The sequence below is a fragment of the Pteronotus mesoamericanus genome, unplaced genomic scaffold (genome assembly GCF_021234165.1).
Source record: "Pteronotus mesoamericanus isolate MK-2021 breed Mesoamerican mustached bat unplaced genomic scaffold, CSHL_Meso_final contig_182, whole genome shotgun sequence".
NCBI lineage: Eukaryota > Metazoa > Chordata > Mammalia > Chiroptera > Mormoopidae > Pteronotus > Pteronotus mesoamericanus.
Window position 1 is genome coordinate 14,824,971 of NW_026555078.1, and position 20,561 is coordinate 14,845,531.

At 43.4% G+C, this 20,561-nt stretch overlaps 1 protein-coding gene across 9 annotated transcripts in view; it reads right to left on the reverse strand.

Annotated features, from left to right (window-relative positions):
* NRXN3 (neurexin 3) overlaps positions 1-20,561 on the reverse strand; it is a 1,414,514-nt gene that overhangs the window by 1,069,662 nt on the left and 324,291 nt on the right. Inside the window, exon 4 of one of the 9 annotated variants that reach the window (XM_054567193.1) lies at positions 3,966-3,976. The exons of the other annotated variants lie outside the window; for them this stretch is intronic. Within the exon in view, the coding sequence (XP_054423168.1) occupies positions 3,966-3,976 (11 nt within the window). The remainder of the gene's footprint in view (positions 1-3,965; positions 3,977-20,561) is intronic. 9 annotated transcript variants of the gene reach the window in all.

A 20,561-nucleotide genomic window follows, 5' to 3' on the forward strand; every position in this document is an offset into this window, starting at 1 on the left:
ACCTCTATCTGCCCAGGCTAGATTTTAAGCAAACATTTAGATCTACTAATCACATACATTGGGATATAAATATATATCATAAGAATAATGGAGAAAATTGTGGAAATTCTATACATTTGCAACACTTGAAATATATAAATGCTTTAAAAATACTTAATTATGAGAGTATAAATAAGGAAATCCACTTTTGATGCATTGAATCTAAAATGGCAATCCTCCTTCCAAGTCAGAATGATTCACAAACCACTGACAGATGCTGCATCACCCCAGCAAGCTCACAGAAGCTCCAGGGCCTAACAGCTGGACTCTGGGTTATGACACCAGAAGCTATAGTAAGAAATACGCTCAGATCTTGCAGAAGGGAAAAAATTTGTTGATTTACTATTAAAAAGAACATACAAAACTGAGATTATAAGACTCAGAAATAGAGACTCAAATTGGTTTAGTTTTGTGGCTTGCAGAGTTATTTATGATGGATATTTATAGTTCCTATGATGTCAATAAAACAAATAGTAAGATTTACCAGCAACATTTTTTATTAATGGGTTATAGTAAAATAATAATAAATGGGTTATGATATCCCAGCTAGGGTATAAAGATACTGCATAGGAAATCTTAGATTTGGAGAAGTTGTGATAATTTGTACTTACCATTTACTGGTCAAGGTGCCTGACCACACTTTTTAAGTGAACAAATCAGAACAAAGAAAAGTAAGGAGATATAGGGCATACAAAAATACTGCCCAAAACTTAAAAAAAAACAAGAACAGCTGGCTATTTCCTGCCAGATCTGGTGAGATCCATCTATGTAGACATCAGCAAAGGTTCATCTCCACATGGTGGCGGTGAGTCTAAAGGAAGTCTAAAAGGAAGTTGACTGCAACTCATTCTCTGATTCAAAGGCCCAGAAACCTAGCCTTCTCTCTCTCCAGGAATGATTATACCATGAAAGACTGTCTGCACCAACTAAAATGAACCTCTCACTGAGGTAGACATCAGAATGCCATTACCATAATTTACAATAAAAATTTCCCACCAAAAAATTCCTGTTGTCCACAGGCTTGGGTTTAACCATTGGTTCCCAAAAAATGGTCTCAAAGTTTTTGCCAATTTGTGGCTCAATTAGGAAAATAAGGACACTATAGTATGACTTTTAATAAAAGCAATTTATGCACTATACATTTATGTAATAAATATTTATGCAGGACCTTCTGTATGCCAGCCACTGCGCAAGCCAATGGAAACATAGAAGTTTCATCCTACTTCTTTCTATTTTTTTGGTTTTAAAAGTTCTATCTTTTGTAAAATGATGATAATGATAGATGAAACTTGATAATGTCATGAGCTGGCAAAATAAAAAGTAGTCAACCCTATTTTGCACCTTCATTTTTCCATAAAAACTGGAGTTGTCAACAAAATCCAAGTTTGAGGACCCACTGAATCAGAGAATCTTTGTGTTGTCAGTCAGGTGTTGGCCAAAACATTGTACCCTCCTGAAAAGGGATCTACCAAGTGCTCCCAATAGGGTAACCATAACCCAAATTCCTCAGGATTGAGCAGTTTCCCCGGACATGGAACTTCCCGTGCCAAAATGGGAACAAGCCCTGGAAAATCAGGATGGTTGATCCCTCTACCTGGGTCACATGTCAGAAGGTTTTAAAAAATAGAGCAAAATCAAATAAAAACTCTCCATTAACTAAAATGGTTAGCAAAGAACAGGGCTTGAATTAATTGGATACTTGTGTTCGCTGTGAATTTCTAACCATTTCCAACTTGACATTCTGGTTTTTGAAGAACAAATAATCACATTAACAATATAAGTAATGTATTCATTGCTATGGTATATTACTTTTTATGAACTTTAAAGTCATCCGAAGAATCACTTGACTGCCTTTGAGGATACAGAAGCCTCTTTGAGATTTCACGATACCTCGGAGCCACCCAGCTCATCTTCAATGATCACTGTATATCACCACGAATAAACAGCTTCTGCTTTCCAACTGTTTGAATTTGAGATCATAAATGGTGTCTGTATTATATGTAGCTAATTCGGATGTGTGGGATGATTTATGCAAACAGCAGAGTTCTCTCAGGACTTACCAGGGTAACTTAAGGAATAGGAGGCAACTTAACCAAAGCTTCAGAAGGGAGCCTCTGGTGCACTCAAGTTTGCCAGGAAAAGGTCTGCCTTTTGTCCTTGGCTGCTGCTCATTCTTCCTTCTCTGCCCCATTACTGCACTACCCACTCCCAAACCAGCTAAGACAACCCCCTTCTGGGGCCTTCATGCACCCCTCAAAGACACTGGGCCACTTTACAAAAGAGTAATAGTGCCCCACAGCACTCAACTGAAGCAGAAAAGGAGACATCATAAAAGAAAGAAGAAGAAAAGGAGCTACTACTTACTGTTCCTCTCCTTACACACATGCACAGTGAGAGGCCCTTTTCAAGTGTTGTATTTTTAATCTTACAGTGACCTTAGGGAGTAGGCAGTATTATCAATGCTTTACATACCCAGAAATTCCCCCGGTCCCTGAGACGGGGGTGATGGTGATGATACCAGATACCATCTCTGAAGCTTACTGTCCATTACAAGCCTTAGTTCTGGCTTAGTATTATGTGGATAATATTTAATATAATCTTCACCACAGCTTATTTAGGTATTATTAACTGTAGTTTCCAAAGAGGAAAGCTGAGATTCAAGGGTTCAAGGCTATCCCACTAGAATAACGACAATTGACAATGAGGGAATTTAGAATGTGACTAAGCAGGGTCTAACTTCAATCTCATTGCTCATCAGAGCTAGGTTTTGTATAAAAGACACCACCCTGAGATCAGGAGCTAAGCAATCCACTACGTGACCTTCTAAGGGGCTTTGAAGTGGCTACTACGGACAGCAACCCACTTAGACGACTCCCTCAAGCTGGTCTTTATCTTTTTAGTTCCCTTTTCTATGGCAAGACAGCAGAACTGCCCGTGAAACCTAATTACATGCCTTTCATGGCCAACATTATCTACCAAAACGTGTCTCCAAACATGACTATGCTTGGCACCAGTGAGAGCCAAATACACACTGTGCATTATTTGACACCTTTAAGTTACTTAGTCACTCGTTCAGTCATTTATTCATCCACATCCTGAGAGCACTCATTATGTGGTAGGTTGATAGTGAAAACAGAAGAGTTCCATGAGGGTTTAGTATGTCATCTTTCAAAGGCAGGCTGAGAGAGAGTATCCCTACACCAGACCATTAAGAAGTGTGAACAGGCTTTGAAAACACATGAAGAATTAAGCAAGTCGATGGAATTATTATCCATATAAATATTTCTCTTTTTCCCATTCCAGAAGATGTCCACCATTTCAAAACCTCTGCAGTATTCCATCCTGAATTGTCCTGAAGGACCAGCTATGTGGATGAGTTCCAAGGACTTTGATGTGGGGTTCACCTCAAGACACTTAGGGAAAAAGGAATTAACTGGTTTTCACATCCTTGCCCAAGAAGAGATATGCTCCTCACTTCTATTTTGCAGGTAGAGTTGGAAAGGTGAACTCAAGCTATTAGCAAGAGAAGGTACTTTTAAAAATCACATTTTCTACTTTTTTTTTTTCACAAGCCTGACTTAGTTCAGTGTTTATCCGAAGAGATTAGCAATAGAGCCAAGACCAGAACCCAGGCTTTCTGATGTTTATATAATTGAGTCAGTTGCAAATTAACTGTCGGGTAGACACATGAACCCGATAACTGAAGGGACTTCAGACATTCGATCCCTAGGATGATGGATGCCTAATTCCCAGTTGCATCCTTTCCCCAAGGCCCTCTGCAGGTGTGTCTCATCCAGAGGCACATGTATGTCAATGTCCCAGAGTCACCAGAGCTGCCCCTGGGGAAAGGCTCCAGGTAAGCAGTAGACCGCTCAGTGCTCGCATGGTGGCTCAGCCACTCGCTTGACGTGGACTGCCTTTTCTACTCTCTGAGTTTCTTCCTCTTCCCTCTGCAGCAGTGGAGGCTCTGTGACTTCAGGGACGGAATGCTGCTTAGTGACTCCAGTGCAATCTCCTGGAGGCCTTATCAGCAGTGTACAGCCCTCTTCTGACAGCTGACCTTTCCCACTGTGCTCAAGTCCAGGGGAAAACAAAGCACCCAAACAATTAAAAGCAGTTAAAGGAGGGGGAGGAGGAGGGAAAAAACTCGAGCCCAATGCAAAGCAGCAACACAGACATTTTTTAAAAGAAAAGAAAAAGGAGGGGAAACAAAGACAAACCAAGACAGTGAAGGGGACCAGACACAGGAAGATTGGATTCTCCCAGTCCTCTTTATTTCTCTTCCTGATGGCTGCAGAAGGCATGAAAAGGCTGATAATAAATCTGAGAACCACACTGGTGAGAGAAAATAAAGAGGATAAGAAAAGAAGGAGAAGCTGTGGCATGCAAAGACTTGTGATTTATAAAATGCCTCTCCACTCTCCACAAGCCCTGACAGGCATTCCAAGTGGTCAGGATGCTTTCAACCACAGGGGCTATCTGAGACAGAAGCCCCTTGTCTCTTTGACACAGGTGAGCCAACCACCTGGCAATGGCCTCGGACCCACTCCTCACAGTCCCCTCTAGGTGGGGACAAACCTCTGAGGATCCCATACACACATGCCTTTATATCATTCCTGCTTGGCCTCCTCTCCCAGCCCATCTGAAATACATGGATAACTTCCATCTGACACTGACGTGGACCATATCTGGGGAGCTCTATAAACAGCTATCCACAGAGAGGTCAGAGCATTCAAGTTGTAAACAAACATACATATCTAATGGCAAAAAGGAATTCTTTAAGTTTAGATATTTGTTTTGAAGGGAAAAGTAATGATCCATCCCTGTAAGTCTCTAGAAAGTTCAGGAAGCACCCGTGATGACTGTTTGCTGCAGATCCGTGAAAGATGTGTTTCACTTCCCTGACCGTGTTGAACACAACACGAACTACGCAGACAAGATGCAGTCCTCCCACAGAAAGAGAGCTACACAGCATTGTTAGAACTCATCATCGAACAATCTCTATGATGGGAGATGAATTTGTGAAGGGTTGAGTGTTGCTCGGGGGTCAAGTTCCACCTCCCAGGGTCCTAAGTGGTTCGTCCTCTTATAGGATGCTTTTCACTGGCCATAGGGCTACACTGTTTAATAAAATGGTAGCAAATACATCCTCAGATGTATGCTGAGTCCCATGCTCACATCCTGGACTATCTCATGGAACCATCACAACTCTGACAAGTGAACGCTATAATACTCTCTGTTCTATGGACATCAGGGTTGAGGTTTTGTAACCTGTCCAAGGAGCCTCAGCTGGTAAGAGGCAGCTTTAGGGCTCACAACCAGGTCCGGCTGACCCGAAAGCCTTCACTCTTTACTCCTGCCATGCAAGGCCTCACTGGACAACCTCAAAACTCATGCACAGGTGGAGGAGCAACACTGATCACTTGATGCCTCATCTGAAGCCTCCAAGCCCACCTCAGCCTCCCTGGGATTCAGGCCTGGGCGGCTGACTGTCAAGCATCATGTCTCCTTCACTTCCTGTGGAGCAGGTCTGAATGCGAGAAGGGTCCCCTTCAGCTTCTGTGTGTAGAGCCTTCTTTGTCTGAGTGCTTCCCAGAGGCAAGCAATCTGGGCTAATTCCAAAAAGTGCTTGCCTCCCTGGAATGTTCAAGGAGGTTGACAGTGACCTTCCTTTGGTATGGAATATCTCTGGGCATCTATCAATCACAAGCTAAATTAACACACATACCAGCCCAGCCCTAATCTCCCTTGACAAAGCAGAGTGCCATTCAACATCTTACTTAGGTTAATGTCCTTTTGGAGGCACCAAAGACCATATTATTATGTTAGGGACACAATAGTTACCTCCCCATGTGAGAACATTCACGTTTCTTTAAGGAAGGGACGTTGTTTAATCCAATGGAATCAAGCCATAATTGTGAAATTTCAGACATCAGAAGGACAATTTGGGGGGAGGGTTGGGGGAACTCCATGAAGTCCCCCAAATCATATCTCCTCACAACTGCCAATCTTGATTGTGCATAATGCTTGCCCTGCCGCATTTGAGGTAGAGAAAGCATTTTGATTACTTAGCTACATACATGAAAAAAATAAATCTGCAGATATCAGCTCTCAGCCATAGCCAAGAGAAAATCTATGTTGGGCTGCAAGCCAAGGAGGGCACCCAATAATCAAGGATTCATTATGTGTCCATTGGGTGCCCACCCCAATATCCACCATCCTCCCATCCACGCACGTCCTTGTTATTTCCCTAGTTGGATGGCGTGGGGCTCATGTGCTACTGTAGGAAAAGGGATCTACTGTGGCCAGTCCTTTATTCTCTCTGCATGAAGACGGGAGCGGGGGGCGGGGGGGGGGAGAGAACAGGTCAGCAAACAAGTCAACTTGACAGTCATCAGATGTGGGAAGATAAAACGAATTTTTCACTCTCTAGAGGCAGCCAAAGGCCTTTCTTAGGTAAACAGCCACCCGTGTTGAAAACTCTTCCTCTCTGCTGGAAAGAAGAAGAATTCTAGAGGACAGAACCAGAACTCTCATGAAATCTGAGCACTGTAGCCCAGGAGCAATGAGTACATTGAGTTAACAAAAGAATATATACAGAAAGGCAGGGCTGAAACACTGCACAGGCTTTGGAATCAGAATCGCACCTTTTCTTAGAAGTCATCTGATTTTTCAGCAAATTACTTAACCTCAGTTTACTCATTTGCAAATTAGAAAAAATAATAATTTATAAGTCATAAGCTTGTTGTGGAAGCTCAGTGACATAATATATGAAAAGCCTTTAGCACTGTGCTAGGATCGTTAGTAAGTAATTAATAAATGATAGCACTTACTATTAGTAGCCTATGAAAAATTACGCTTTACATCATAAAACAAAATAAGCCATGTCAGTTACTTCAAAGGAGATTAATGCTAAAGCACAACAATTTCTAAGACAAAACTCCTGCCTTGCAAAGTTTACAAAATAAAAACATGAAAAAGTTGAGAAATACAGGTCCTAAACATTTCTCCCACAAATCTTGCCGCCCTACGACCTTGGTGGAGGAGGCGAAGTACTTGCCAACCTCAACTCCGTGTCCAAGCACCCTGCACTCACAGGGGTGCCCTGCTGGCACCACAGTAAGATGCCACTTCAGGAAGCAATGGAGGTTATAAGCTGTAAGACCCTGGGGAAGTCAGTGAAAGGTCAGTTCTCCCAGGATTCCTTCCCAAGGCTCAACATTGCTTTGTGGAACCAAAAGGAAAAAAGAAAAGTCCTGAGGGGTTCCCAGGCCCCAAATGCAGGTCCTCAGGCCATAGTTCAAGGGCTCTGCAGGATCACAAGACAAACTAACTGAAGTTTCCATAACAAAGGGCTCCAGCTCCAGAAACCATCACAGGACAAAAGATCTGCTGAATGTGATTATGAAATATACCAAGGAATCTTTTCAGTACTTCTGCCATTGCTGTTTTGAAAGGTTTGTGTATGCGTCTTAAGTTATGCATGGGTTTTGCCTTGGGTGAGGACTGGAGGCAGCGGATGCCATCTGACAGACGGTCCAACCTGGGATCTATAAGGTGGACAAAATATCCAAGTAATCACTCATTCAGCAGGACCACAGGACACCGATCCAGCTTCATCACCTTCCAAGTCTTAACTTTAAATTACAGAAATAACTTCCTTTATTGCCAACCAGAAAAGTCTCATCTCAGAAAACCAATGTCTTAGAACTAATAGGTTGCAAATCTACACCCTCCACTTAAATCTGCAAAAGTCCACCACCTCTTAAGCGCCAACCCCATTGTCACAAGTGTCCAAATTCATTTCAGAGACATCAGTCCATCTTACTTGAAAGTGGCAGCTTTTAAAAGCTATACCAAATAAGATATGCAAATGAGGAAATGCATCAACCCAGAGGGCACTGAAGTGAAAGCTAATTATTCAAGCAAGGACAACAGTGCTTACATACAATTTAATAGAATAAAATCTCACTAATTCCTCCTAATTGGAAGAAAGATAGGTATGACTGAATTAAAAATTAACAAATGTTTTCCAAAAGAAATGCTGATTTATTCTCTCCAAGGTTATGAGGGAATCTTGCAAGCAATTTTAAAAAATGGGTATTCCTTTGAAATCAGTGCATTTGTTATTTGAATACAAATAACTGTCTTGAAGTAGTAGGGATTGGTACTAACTTCCTAACTTGACCCCATAGAACAGAGTAACCATTTTCTCTTTTTGTGTTATAAACCCTCCCTTCACCCAACCCACCCTATGCAAAGGTAAATTTTAGCTTAAAATGACTAAGTTAGGAAAATATATAATAAGTAAAGTCAACACCAAAATCTTATTGAGGAAGGAAAAATGCTAAGTGTCTTATTTCTTCATAGTTCTCATTGGAAGAACAGAAAGAAATTGCTCTAGGGGCTTTATTTAACAGGGGGACCATAGCAAAGCAAATAGGGCTGCAAAGAGTATCTCCGTGTGCTCTAAATGCATCTAACTCTCTGCCTCTCTAGTTCTGGGCCTAGACTGAACTTGAGTCAGATTCAATCTTCCTCTGAGAGTCCATGTTCTTCCTTATCCCAACAGCTTACTACTCAAAGGAGTTAAACATGCTTTAAATAGTGGCAGGTCCTTCTGAAGCTGAGAGAAAGACTGGGACCTCCAGAATCACAAGCCCTCCTGAACTGATGGAGATGGAGATTCTTGTTTGGCATCTTCTAGTGGGCGGTGGCGGGGCAGGGGGAATGGTGGGGTGGGAAGCTCTTCGTGGTTAACCTCTGTGAACTTGAGAAGTTGCTAAAACTCTCTAAGCCTCAATTTCCTCACCTAAAAATTGGGTGTGATAACACAGTAACAGTAGGTCTCACCTGGAATTGTAGGGAAGTCTATGAAATATGACATGTAAAGCATTTAGAGCAAAACCTGGCATACAGTAAGCACTTGACATCATCCTCATTTTACTTGGCTTTCAATGTCATTTCCATCGCCATAAATGAAGACTGTCCTTCCATCTTCCTCCATATTCTGATCTCCAACCACCCACAGTTAACACTATCTGCTCTTAAAGAGGGCGTGCCTGCTTTATCATGCCCTCTGCCTTATCTGCTGTTCTGAGACGTGTTGGCTTCCATCAGAACCCAGTTGTATCACTGATAAAGAAGTGTTCATTTGCTAGCTGCTCTATATTGCTGTGTTTACTGTGAACACAAACACAAGAAGGAGGGTGAATATATCAGAAGCAGTTGAAGCAGGTTATTTTTCTAGCTGCCTGGCACATTATCTGCATGCAGCTCAGGACTGTGCTAGCCAAACATTACGTAAAGGGCCAGGGCAACACCTCAGTGAACATTCTGTCTGCATTTGTCTAAAATGATAAAGAGTGTCTGAAAACTGAATTGTTTCAAATGCACATGACGCTTTTCTCCTTTTTTCAGGCCCCACCATCAGTATACCAACTTGAAGCCAATGCTCAAGGCAATGAAAATAAGAAACCCCTTCCTGTAAAAGAGCTTCTAGCCCTTAGATACCAAAGATTGGTAAGGGGTTGGGGGGAGTTAAATGAAGACATTTGTTTCTCAAAGTTCTGGAGGCCAGGAAGTTCATGATCAAGGTGCCGACAGATTATCTGGTGTCTGGGAAGGGCCCTCTTCCTGGTACGCAGACGGCAGCCTTCTTCTTGCATCCTCACAGGACGGATAGAGAGAGAGCACTCTGGCCTCTCTTCCTCTTCTTACGAAAGTCTGAATCTTCCATGGGGACTCCGCCCTCTTGACTCTCTCTACACCTAGTCCCTCCCAAAGGCCCCACCTCCAAACATCATCACATCAGCGATTAGGGATGCATCAAGGAAAGGACACAAACATTCAGTCTACAGCAGCGAGAATAAATGAAAAATTCAAAATATAATTTTAAAAGCATGGCCGTCTGTATGAAAAGGTGATGGTGACAAGTCGGCAGGGGTGCACAACCTTTCCCTGATGTTCAGTGGCTTTGATCTCTCTAACATGTGGTGACTCTCAACTGAGGCAGAGGAGCTCGTCAGAAAATGCCAGCAGCAGGGGACAACTTCTGGCTTCTGAGCGTGGAACTGAATTCCTCAAGGGGATGATCTTCATTGCAACAGTAATGGGTTTGAAGGTCAATTGTGTAAGGTTCCAAAACTGACTGGTAGAACACAGCCACCGCATCAGGCAGTCACATATATGGTCACAGGAGTAATCAGAGGGCAGAGAGCGAGGCAAAATTTCTGGAGTTCTAATATTATTTTCCTCATTTCATCCCTACAGAAGCCCCCTTCTATTTGGAGAAAGTAATGCTTTTTCTTCTTTGGCACCAAAGCACTGAAAAATGTTACTACAGGCTAACCTTGAATAAAAGCAGTTATTAATATATATATATATTTATATATGTGTGTGTGTGTGTGATTAATTTAACATAATAAAATCACATAATTTAATTGTACTACAATGTATAATTTAATTGTAAAATAAAAGATTTCCCTGATCCTCAGTTTTCTTATTTTAAAAAACTGCATTGTTTGAGAATAAAATGAGATGACAAAACAGTACGGAGCATACGTAGGAAGCTCACTAAGGTTAGTTCTTCGGGGAGAACATTCTCTCCCAACTATTTTCTAGGCCCTGATGTTCAGAGTGTACACTTCCAGAGTCAGCACTCACAGAGCACAGTTTTCCAGAGGGACGGTGATGGCGGTGCATTTAATTCCAATGCTGGTGAGCTGGCACTGTCCTTCAGCTGACTTTCCAGCCCATTCAGGCCTGAGTTCTGAGCTCACAGCATATTAATGATGATGTAGGTGTGCTGGGCGAATATGTGTCAAGTGGCAAAATTCTCCCCAGTAAAGACCCGGAAGAAAGAGCTTCATCAAATATCACAGCACACCTTAGTCTCAGGCTTTGCTTTTCACTTGCTTGGCTTCTGAGATGGCTTTGTCTTTGCCAAAGTCAAACAAAGAATATGAACAACTCCAGCATGGTGGTCTAGGAAGCTACGTGCACTGAATGCATTGAGCTTCAGGTTCCCTGTCTTCTCATTGGTATGTGATCAAGTCTTGCACCAGAACTAAGTACTTATTACCCCTAACACAAGGGCCAAATAACCTTCTGGGTGCTAACTGTAAAAATAGTAGAATGAGAAAATTGCAGTAGGAGATAGATGCAGTATTATATATATTTAAAATTTATGCATATACTTCATATTTGTTATAACACAGGCACTTAGAACTGAGAGGGCAGTGATCTTCTGGTCTGATATCTCCTATTATAGACTGAACAGAGTGAGACCCAGGAAGGTGAAGGGTCTGTCTGTTCAGGGTCACAAAGCAGACAGAATAAAAGCCCAAATCTGCTTCCTCCCCAACCCATTGGCATAGGATGGACAGACAAAGAAAGAAAAAAAAGAAGTCTGAAACAGATCAAGAAGCATCTTATTTCCTCACAAGGAAATACTGCCTTGGGTTTGCTGTGATGCTGTCTGGGACTTAAGGATCCTAAAAGCCCATTCTGTAAGACAAAGCCTCCTGCCCAGCCACACCCAGACAGACAAAATCCAGTTCTACACCCTAGCCCCTCAAACCAATGACACTACAGTTTCACGGTGAGGCTAACACAGGAGACCGAGCCCTCAGGGACCAAGCAGCAGCGGCCCAGGAGCAATGCTGGGTGGCAATGCGGATTCTCCCCTCTCCTACTACCTCCTCTCTCTCTCAGTAGCCACTCAATGGGGACCGGCTGTCAGCAATTTCCTTCCTCCAACAGCTGGGAGATGGTTTTCTGCAGTTAGCTGCCATTTGTTTCAATTATGTGTATTAATCACAGCCTTCATCCTGATGGTATTCTTCAGAAAAAAAATATCAGGGCTTTTGTTTTTTAAACCAAGCTGCTTCCTCACTCAGAACAGACTTCGGGAATAGAAAGAGAAAGGGGAAATGATAGGGCAGAGGCAATTTGAGTTCACGTGCAGCAATGGGTGGGTAGGGAGGATATCTAGCCCACTGAAAGCAGGGAGGATGGCAGTGCAACTCGGGGACAGTGACATAACGCCATATGGTCTAACGCCACAAGCACACAGAGAGCCCAGCAGTGGAATTTGTAATCATGTGCGAGTGTCATTCATTCTTTCATTACACATTAATTCATTTTTTCAAGCCACACCAACCAGGGTATTTCAGAAGTGTATTAAGCTCCTACCATGTGCCTGGCTGCATGCTCTTTCAGGAACCCTCAGTTGTGTTTTAAGTAAAAACAAAGGGAATTGGGAATTATTTCAGAAGCAGAGCGACACCGTCTCACACCACCCTTGGCCATCTGTGTCTTCTAGAGGCTATTATGTGCCCATTTTTAATTTAACAAATGTTTTCCGCAATCCAGCCCGGAGGCAGGCAATGAGCTATAATACGTGCTGAGTATTTGCTGGTAAACAGTGTTGCCATAGAACACGTCCTCGTTGAGCTTGCAGTCTGGGGAGGGGAGAGCCCTCCAACCACGGGGCCCACCATGGGGTGTAAGTGTGAATACCTGCGGTGAGCTCTGTGAAGACAAGCTCAGGGTGGCACCTCCCTGAAACCAATACAAAGTAATACTGACTGTGAACTGAAACTGAAACTTACAAATGAGCACCAGTTAGAAACTGGGAGGCTGGGGACAGGGAGACTGGCAAGGGCGGACAAGACCTTGAAGGGCCTGAGGGCGAGTGGGGCCGCAGGATCAGGAGCAAGGGGACGGCGGCATAAGGGGACGCCGCAGAAGTGGTCAGGTGCGCGATCCCAGCCTTGTCGCGGGGTGTGGACTTTGTTCTAGAAAACATAGGAACTATGAAAGGGTTTTAAACATACAGGGGCAGGTGTGATTTACACTTTAAAAAGAGCACTCCAGCTGTTATGTATATGATCAATGGAAGGACTAAGAGTGAAGCAGGGAGGCACTTGCCAGGGCATGGTGGTGGTATAGAATTGATCGTGACCAGGGAGATGGACACATGTGGGTAGATGTGAGTTTTAGTTTGGAGATAAAATGAACAACTGTTTATCTCTTTGAGCCCTTCGTTCTCTTGACTAATAACATAGGATCTCCTAGTAATTGCCTTGCCAGCTCTATAGGATTATGATGAGAACGCAATGAAATAAAAGTGGGATGTTATACAACTAAAATACTGTCATTACTGTGGTATGGTGGCCACTGTGATACTGCCCACTGACAGTGGGTTTAAAACCTCAGCCCATGAGAGATAACCAGTCTAAGCCAAGCAGAGCAGTGGGAGAAGTGTCCAGACATTTGTGTTACCTGGCCAAGATCCTGATAAAAGTGGGTGCAGGCCAAACATAGACTTTTCTCTGCCTGAGCCCCCCACCATTCAATGGTAAAAAACTAGGCAGTGAAGGAGACAGTCATGCTTTGAGGTCACTAGAGTTCCACCAGCTGCTGAGCCCACATCTAGTCTATTACCACAATAGGGGCCCACGAGAGCCTTTCACTGCCTAATTCACTAGGAGAGAGTGCCTTGGCAAAACTGACCCAGAAAACTGCCATCTAGCATGATCCTATGTTCTTTATGGATTCCCAGAAACAAAATAATGCCTCAAAGAGATTAAGAAACTTAGAGTGCAAAATATGTTTTCTGTGGGAAGATACAGGTGTGTGTGTGCATGTGTGTGTATGTGTGTGTTTGTGATATATATGTACACACACACACACACACACACATATCACAAAACCTCCTTTGAAATGTGGAGTCCTTAGAGGAATAATTACATCGTCAAAGATTTCAAATGTTTCATACTTTTAAGGAGCTATTTCTAAAGCATATTGCATGTTTTTCCTGCCTTTGGAGACCGAGTATGTTGGGGCATAATTTGCTTAATTTAGAAAAAAATTTGATAAAGTATCATTCTGGTTCTTCCACTGTCTGTCCATATTTCCTTAGATAAGTCATCTGCCTTCTCGCATGTAAAACAAGGTTCTTTGGCTCAATCAGGGCTTTGCAAAGCCTTTGTGATAAAGAAGCAATTTTGGTTTTGTTGTTTAAATTTCCAATCTATCCCAGTCAATGCATGGTCATACAGGGTAACTGATGCCCCGAGTGACTCACCAGGTGAGTTTGAAAACACTGAACTGGTTGATACCCTGTTCACTGAGACTAATCCGTTGACCTGGATGTCCCCCAAGCACTGCTATCAAAGTGTTTAAATGATTATTCTGTTTCAATATGTACATCTTCATGGATAAATAACTAACCCTTCTAGGACAGCGCCGATCTGCAGGAAATGCTTTGAGTAGCTCAGAGCTACGAGATGTCTAACATCCACTCAACCCAAAGAAACTAGGACATTATGATGTTGATGACCATCAGTTACATCACTAGTGCTTTAAGAAAGCTAAGAAATGTTAGTCCCTGAAGGTTCTACCCCTGAGTTCATGATTTGTGAGTGTGCTTTTCTGATTTACGACTACACTAGATTCTCTTGAGTTCTCATGAGGCTGTTGTCTGTGCCCTGAAAGAGCCTAGTTTCTGGAGCTATTCTGGTAGGATTTCCATCTGGGCCCTGCCCTGATCTGTCCCTGCTACTGTCTTCCTTGCTTACAGTAGGCTTGGTCGTTTCCAACAGTCTCCATCAATTCCCCTTGCTGTCTCTAGCCCAGCTCTTGGCCCTTCTGTCTGATACCAAAACTAAGTCCTAAGTCTTCCATCTAATCCCAGTCTTTTCCTACAAAAAAAAAAAAATTGTCTCATGGCCTATGAGACAATTTTTCCTCTTGTTTAGAGGCTATGCCCCCTCATCTCTGGCTAACTTTAGATTAACAGTTGTTTTGGAAGTTTCAAAATTCCAAAAGCTAGATAAAGTGCTTATTATTCTTACATTTCCTTGAATAATGAACAAAAATCGGATAATGGGGCAATCTCTGAACAGTCTTCTAAATGCTAAAGTCTATTAAAATGATAAAACATTTAAAAATATTTCTGAATCCTCAAAGTGCTCATGAACCAGCCACTTTTGCTTTTTAAGAATAAAATATAACTACTAAAGTAGTATCAATCCTGAATAAACACACTTCTATTTTTATACTATACCACTGTTTGGATGAGGGGTGGCAGTAAACCCACTTTAGAATGTAAAGCAGTCACACAAATCAAAGGGAATAAAGAGAGAAGATGACAAGGGAATTGGTTAGCAGAGCATGCCTTTGGCAAAGGAGTCGCTTCTCACACAGCAAGGGCTGGGATGGATAGGCTGCAGAAGTGAAATAATCTCTGGTCACTGCCAGTTCTAACGTTGCATGATTGTGTGATATGACATGAAGGTTCATTTCACTCTAAGGAACCATCCACAGGAAAGAACTACAGAGGGACTGAAACCAACCTGCAGAGACTTCCCACAATTTTAGCAGCCCGATTTCCTTAGCTTCTTCGACCATCAGGAAAGCATTTTGCCAGAGGCCTGTTTGAATTTCTAAAGCTAAAAATGGGTATTTCGGCCAAAGAACAGAAGCCATACCAAGAGTTTCAGTGTGCAGGAATTTGAAAAGAAAAACAAAGTGGGGGGACATCGAAAACAGGAGAGCGACAACACAGCACGGCAATTTTTGTTTTAGTCACTGACATATTCAAAAATCCAAAACCTTGGTGGGGTCACATTTCCAAAGCTACAGACCTGGTGAGTGGCAGAGTAAAAACCTTGGTCCATATGGCAAAAGCCAGCAGCTTGAACAGCTATACTGTACTGCCCTGTCCATACAAAATTTTTCACGCATTCTCAAGGAGTCAGTGAACCTAAGTTAAAAATCCCCCCTGTGAAATCCAAGCATTGTTCTCTTTTTCAGCACAAATCATTCTTTCTTACGATTAAAAAGTCACTGCATTTTTTAAATCATACTGCATCTCCTCTAGATGTCCATGTACACTTTATGTCATTCAGTTCTTTCCCCATCAGCCATTACCAGAAATAAAAACATAATCAGAATACCCAGTTTTCCTCCATTTGTAAACCTCCCAAGACCAAATGAACTCAGGAACTAAATTTATCTCAAATCTGTCCAGGCTTTGGGGGAAATGAAAGCTATACAGAGATCCAACCAAGAAGATCTAAGGGAAGAAATTTTAACCAACGCAGTAGCTCAGAGGAAGAGCTCCAGGTCCAGCAACAACACCCTGGGTTCTCTATGTACCGTGTAGTCTTTTGGCAGAAGGGAATGCTCGCATCCACCAAGATGCCCCGCTTGCAAGTCAAAGAGTACACCGCGTCTTTTCTGTGTGCCAAGAGTACATGATTACACAATGACACAACATAAGGTAATGAGCAAATAGAGATGGATTGGGTTTAAAAAAATAAAAACAAAAATAATCCAACCTTATCGGAAACTAAAGCCTGTCATCAGGCAAGATCTGTAAGAAGCTATTAATGTAAGTTAAGATCTTAAGAGCTTCCTTCTAAAGTCCCGAAGCCCGGGGGACTTGCTCTGGGCATGATTACCCAGTGAGAAACAGGGCCTGAAACAGGGAGTAGGAACCGGGAACTCCACGGCGTCCACGTGGCAAGCAGACAGGGGAGAATCCAGTTTAGGCACCAGTTTAGGGAAATCTGGGTTGGAATGAAGGTTTGGACACTTGCTTACCCAACCTCAGACAAACTGTTCAAGTTCTCTGAGTCCTTTGTAAAATCTGTAAACTAAATATCAGCACCCAAGCCCTACACATTTCACGTGGTTGTCTTATCATCCAAATGAAAAAAGAAGTGTATTTGGAAATGCTTTGTACCTTCTAAATCATTATGCAAATAATCACTATTATTATACATGTATGCTTTCCTATATACCCATAAATGATTGAGGCAGAAAAAGAGGGAGGGAAAATCAAAGAAGTAAAAAGAGAGAGAAAGAGAGAGAGAGAAGCTCTAGAAGGGAGGGATGGGAAGGAAATGAGGAAGAGAGAGAAAACTCTGCCATGAAAAAGAAGGAATAAAAAGAAATGGAGGGAAATAAAGAGAAATCAGTGCTGGTACAGTAACAAATAAATCCCCCCAGCATGACAGCCTTCTGCTGAAGCATTTCATTTTCCCACAACATAATGGTGTGTTATTGCCCATTATCTGTTCTGTCAGTGCCAGAGCAGAGTCGATATTAAATGAGGGGCAGCTGCATTTAGCTGCCGTTTTTCAGCTGTCTTCACGTTGCCATGGAGACCGGTTGTTTCTTGGGGAACCTGCCAGGAAAGCAAGGGGGAATCAGGTGGTAGGGGGTGCAAAGGCCGCAAGGGGTAGGGGTGTCCGGGTAGGGAGTGAGAGGAAGGCTGGGGTCCAGGGGCAGGGGAATGACAGAAGAAAAAAACAGCATGGAGCTGCATTGTCATGCTCTGCTCACACTTGATAAATCAGCCATTTGGAAAACACAGACCGACATTCCAGGGGCCCTATGCAGCGCGGCCACCTTCGAATCTCCTGTCTGCCCGAAGCTGAGTGCCCTGGGGTTCCGAAACAACCGCAGATGCCTTCTTCCTCCTGCGTCTGCTTCTCACCCCCAACCCCGTCTCCTTTGCCTCTAACCTGGTGCACACCTTGGGGAGTGGTTTTGGACCTCTGAATGTCTGGCATTCAGAATAGGGATGCAGGTTTCACAAGGACATCCACACCTGGCCTCTGCCCCAGCCATAGATTTTTTTCTAGAACATATTTCTCTTCTCACATACTTAGAGATTTTTTAATTTGTATAGGGCTTTAAAAATCATTGAGCCAGTCAGGTTACACAGAGAAGTAGGCTTGGCGGAGTGACCAGTCCTGAGCCCAGAGTGCTGGGCCTCGAGAGAGCTGAGAAGCTGGGTGCTTCCGCCAACCGGGGCAGCGGCCTTGTGCCCTGGGGGAACAGGAACCTGGCTCACCAGACCTGATTGTTCAAGAGAATCCAGAAATCTCTGTTTTGGAGTACAACCACCAATTTTCAAATGCTGGCTCAACTTTAAAAAAAAAAAGTCTGCAGTATTGCTTTGTGGACTGCCAGTTTGCAACTTACCTTACTCTAATTTTATCTTTAAATGTGGTCTAGAAAGGTTAAGAAAGCTGACCAATCTTTTTCTACGTTCCCAAGTAGAACTCACCCTTCCATAATCTAATCCAGTGGTCCCCAACCTTGGTGGCACCAGGGACTGTCTTCACGGAAGATGATTGTTCCACAGACCAAGGTCGGGGGGCATGTTTTAGGGATGATTCAGGCACATTACACTCAAGCTCACCTCCTGCTGTGAGGCTCGGTTCCTAACAGGCCCGGACTGGTACCAGTCCTCGGCCCAGGGGTTGGGGAAACCTTGAGCTAATCTCTCTCCCCTCCACCCACCCAGTTACACAGTGGGAGATAAAGAGGGCCATGAATTCACTTTTCCTGGTGCCCCCAGTCTCACTGGTGTCATGCATGAATTTGCTATGACACAAATGTTTTCCAAGAGCCCTGCCAATTTTGTATTAGCTATGAGAAGGAGACCACAGATTAGGGTCCTGTGAGCTTAGCCCGCATGAACACCTGTGTTACACCTTTCCCACTACGATCTCCCTTTTCTGGCCTTCAAATACAAATGACAAAAACAAGGAGAGCGATCATTTACCAAGCACTCATTAGGTGCTAAAATGTGCTTAGCGTGCACATCCTAATTCTCACAAGGACTTTCTGAGTCATATATTATTATTACCCCCTTCAACAGATGGGAAAATTGAGGGTCACTCACCTGCACAAAGTCACACAACTAGTAAGAAGTCAGGCCAATAATCAAACCCAAGTCTGTCAGACTCCAAAGCCCAATGCTTAATCACTAAGCTGTACTGTCCCCTACAACTTATAGGAGCATTCCAGAGCCTAGTTTTATGAAAAATGATACTCACTTCCTGTTTTTACCCTAAACTTTAAAGTAGTTTGTTTTACCCAGGGCCAGGTTTACTGTACTGTCCTCATTAACAGTAACTTTAATTAATAAGCTCTTCCACTATTATCGCATGTCCCATGTCACTCCTTTTCCCTGAGAACATCTCCGACCCCCGCCCCATACTTAACCACATCCTCCTCTAACTCACCACCATAGTAATTTTCCCATCATGTCACTCTCTTCTCATATGTCAATCAATGTCTCCAGTCATCAGTTCCAGGATGAGTCTCAACTCTTAACTGAACCCTTCAAAGCCTTCATGATTCGACTTCCTTGCTGATCTGGCCCATGCCGTCCCTGCAGCCTCATCCCCATTCACTTCCCCAAAGCGTCGTAATGGCTGCGGTACTCACCCGTGCATAGCGTCCCTAAAACTGCAGGCTGCTGCATGCCTCCACATGCCGAGCCCTTTCCCTGGAATCCTCTCCCTCTCCCCCTTGTCTATCCTGCCCTGCTCCTCCTGCATGATACAGTTCAAGCTTCACCTCCTCCAGGCAGCCTTTGTGACCCCATGTCTAAGTCAGATGTCCCTCCTATAAGTGTCCCCAGCTCCTGGGGTGCCTCTTGGTATGGTAGATATTATCGTAACACACGGTAATCTTCTTTGAGGGCAGGGACCCTCTCTCGGCCACTCCATCCTGACACATTGTGGGCTGTCATTAAATAATTATTGAACGAGCTGCCCATCTTGGTTGACAAAGAAATAAGGTTATTTCTAAATCTGTATAGACATCGCTCCCTGACAGTAAATACAACTGATCAAGTGACAAAGAGATTAATAACGAGAGTTTCCTTGTCCACACTACACCATGTACCTGACTGTCTAAAACACCGCTCTCCTGCCCATCACCACGCCCCAACCAGTGAGGATTTAGTGTAGAACACGCATAGGTATGCACATAAATACATATATACATAAATTAGCGGATCTCTTCATTAAAACAGTAAAGGGAAATGTTTTGCTACACTTTGACACCTGGGACACATCGGTTCTGCAGAGTGGCTTCGGATGACAACAACAGTAGCAAGTTTCTCTTGGGTGAAGGAATGTTGTAGTTGTAGGTGTTCCAAATACAACCTGACGGGAAGTTATAACACCTCAGACCCACAGCAAGAGCTGCCGTGTGACTCTGATGTCAGTGGACGGCAGGTGGCTCCTGCCCCACACGTACACAGATCACAGCTACTACCATCTCCACCAACATCCTCGTGCCTCAACATCCGTTTCATGTCCCCGGCTCTCAACACTTTTAGCCAATGGCCATTGTTTTTCTGTCTTTATTTTTTGTTCCAAAGGCTTAAAAACAGAATTTCCCCCTATCACTTACACACTAACCAACAACTCAAGCTTCCCCTAAGAGCCGTGCCCTGTCCCCCACCCCCAGCTTCAAGGTGCCCAGAAGAGCATTTAGAACTGTTTGCAGGACAACTCTTTATCTTTAGCATCTTAAAAATCCAAGGCCGAAAGTGTCCCCTAGTGGCTGAGAGGCTCTGTGACTATTTGAGCAAGTAAGAAGGACAGACTGCCACTTACGTAAGCACACAAACTCACAGGAACTTCAACACAAACCATGGCTTTAACTGAAGGGTGGCAACATAACATGCCTGGTTCTACCAT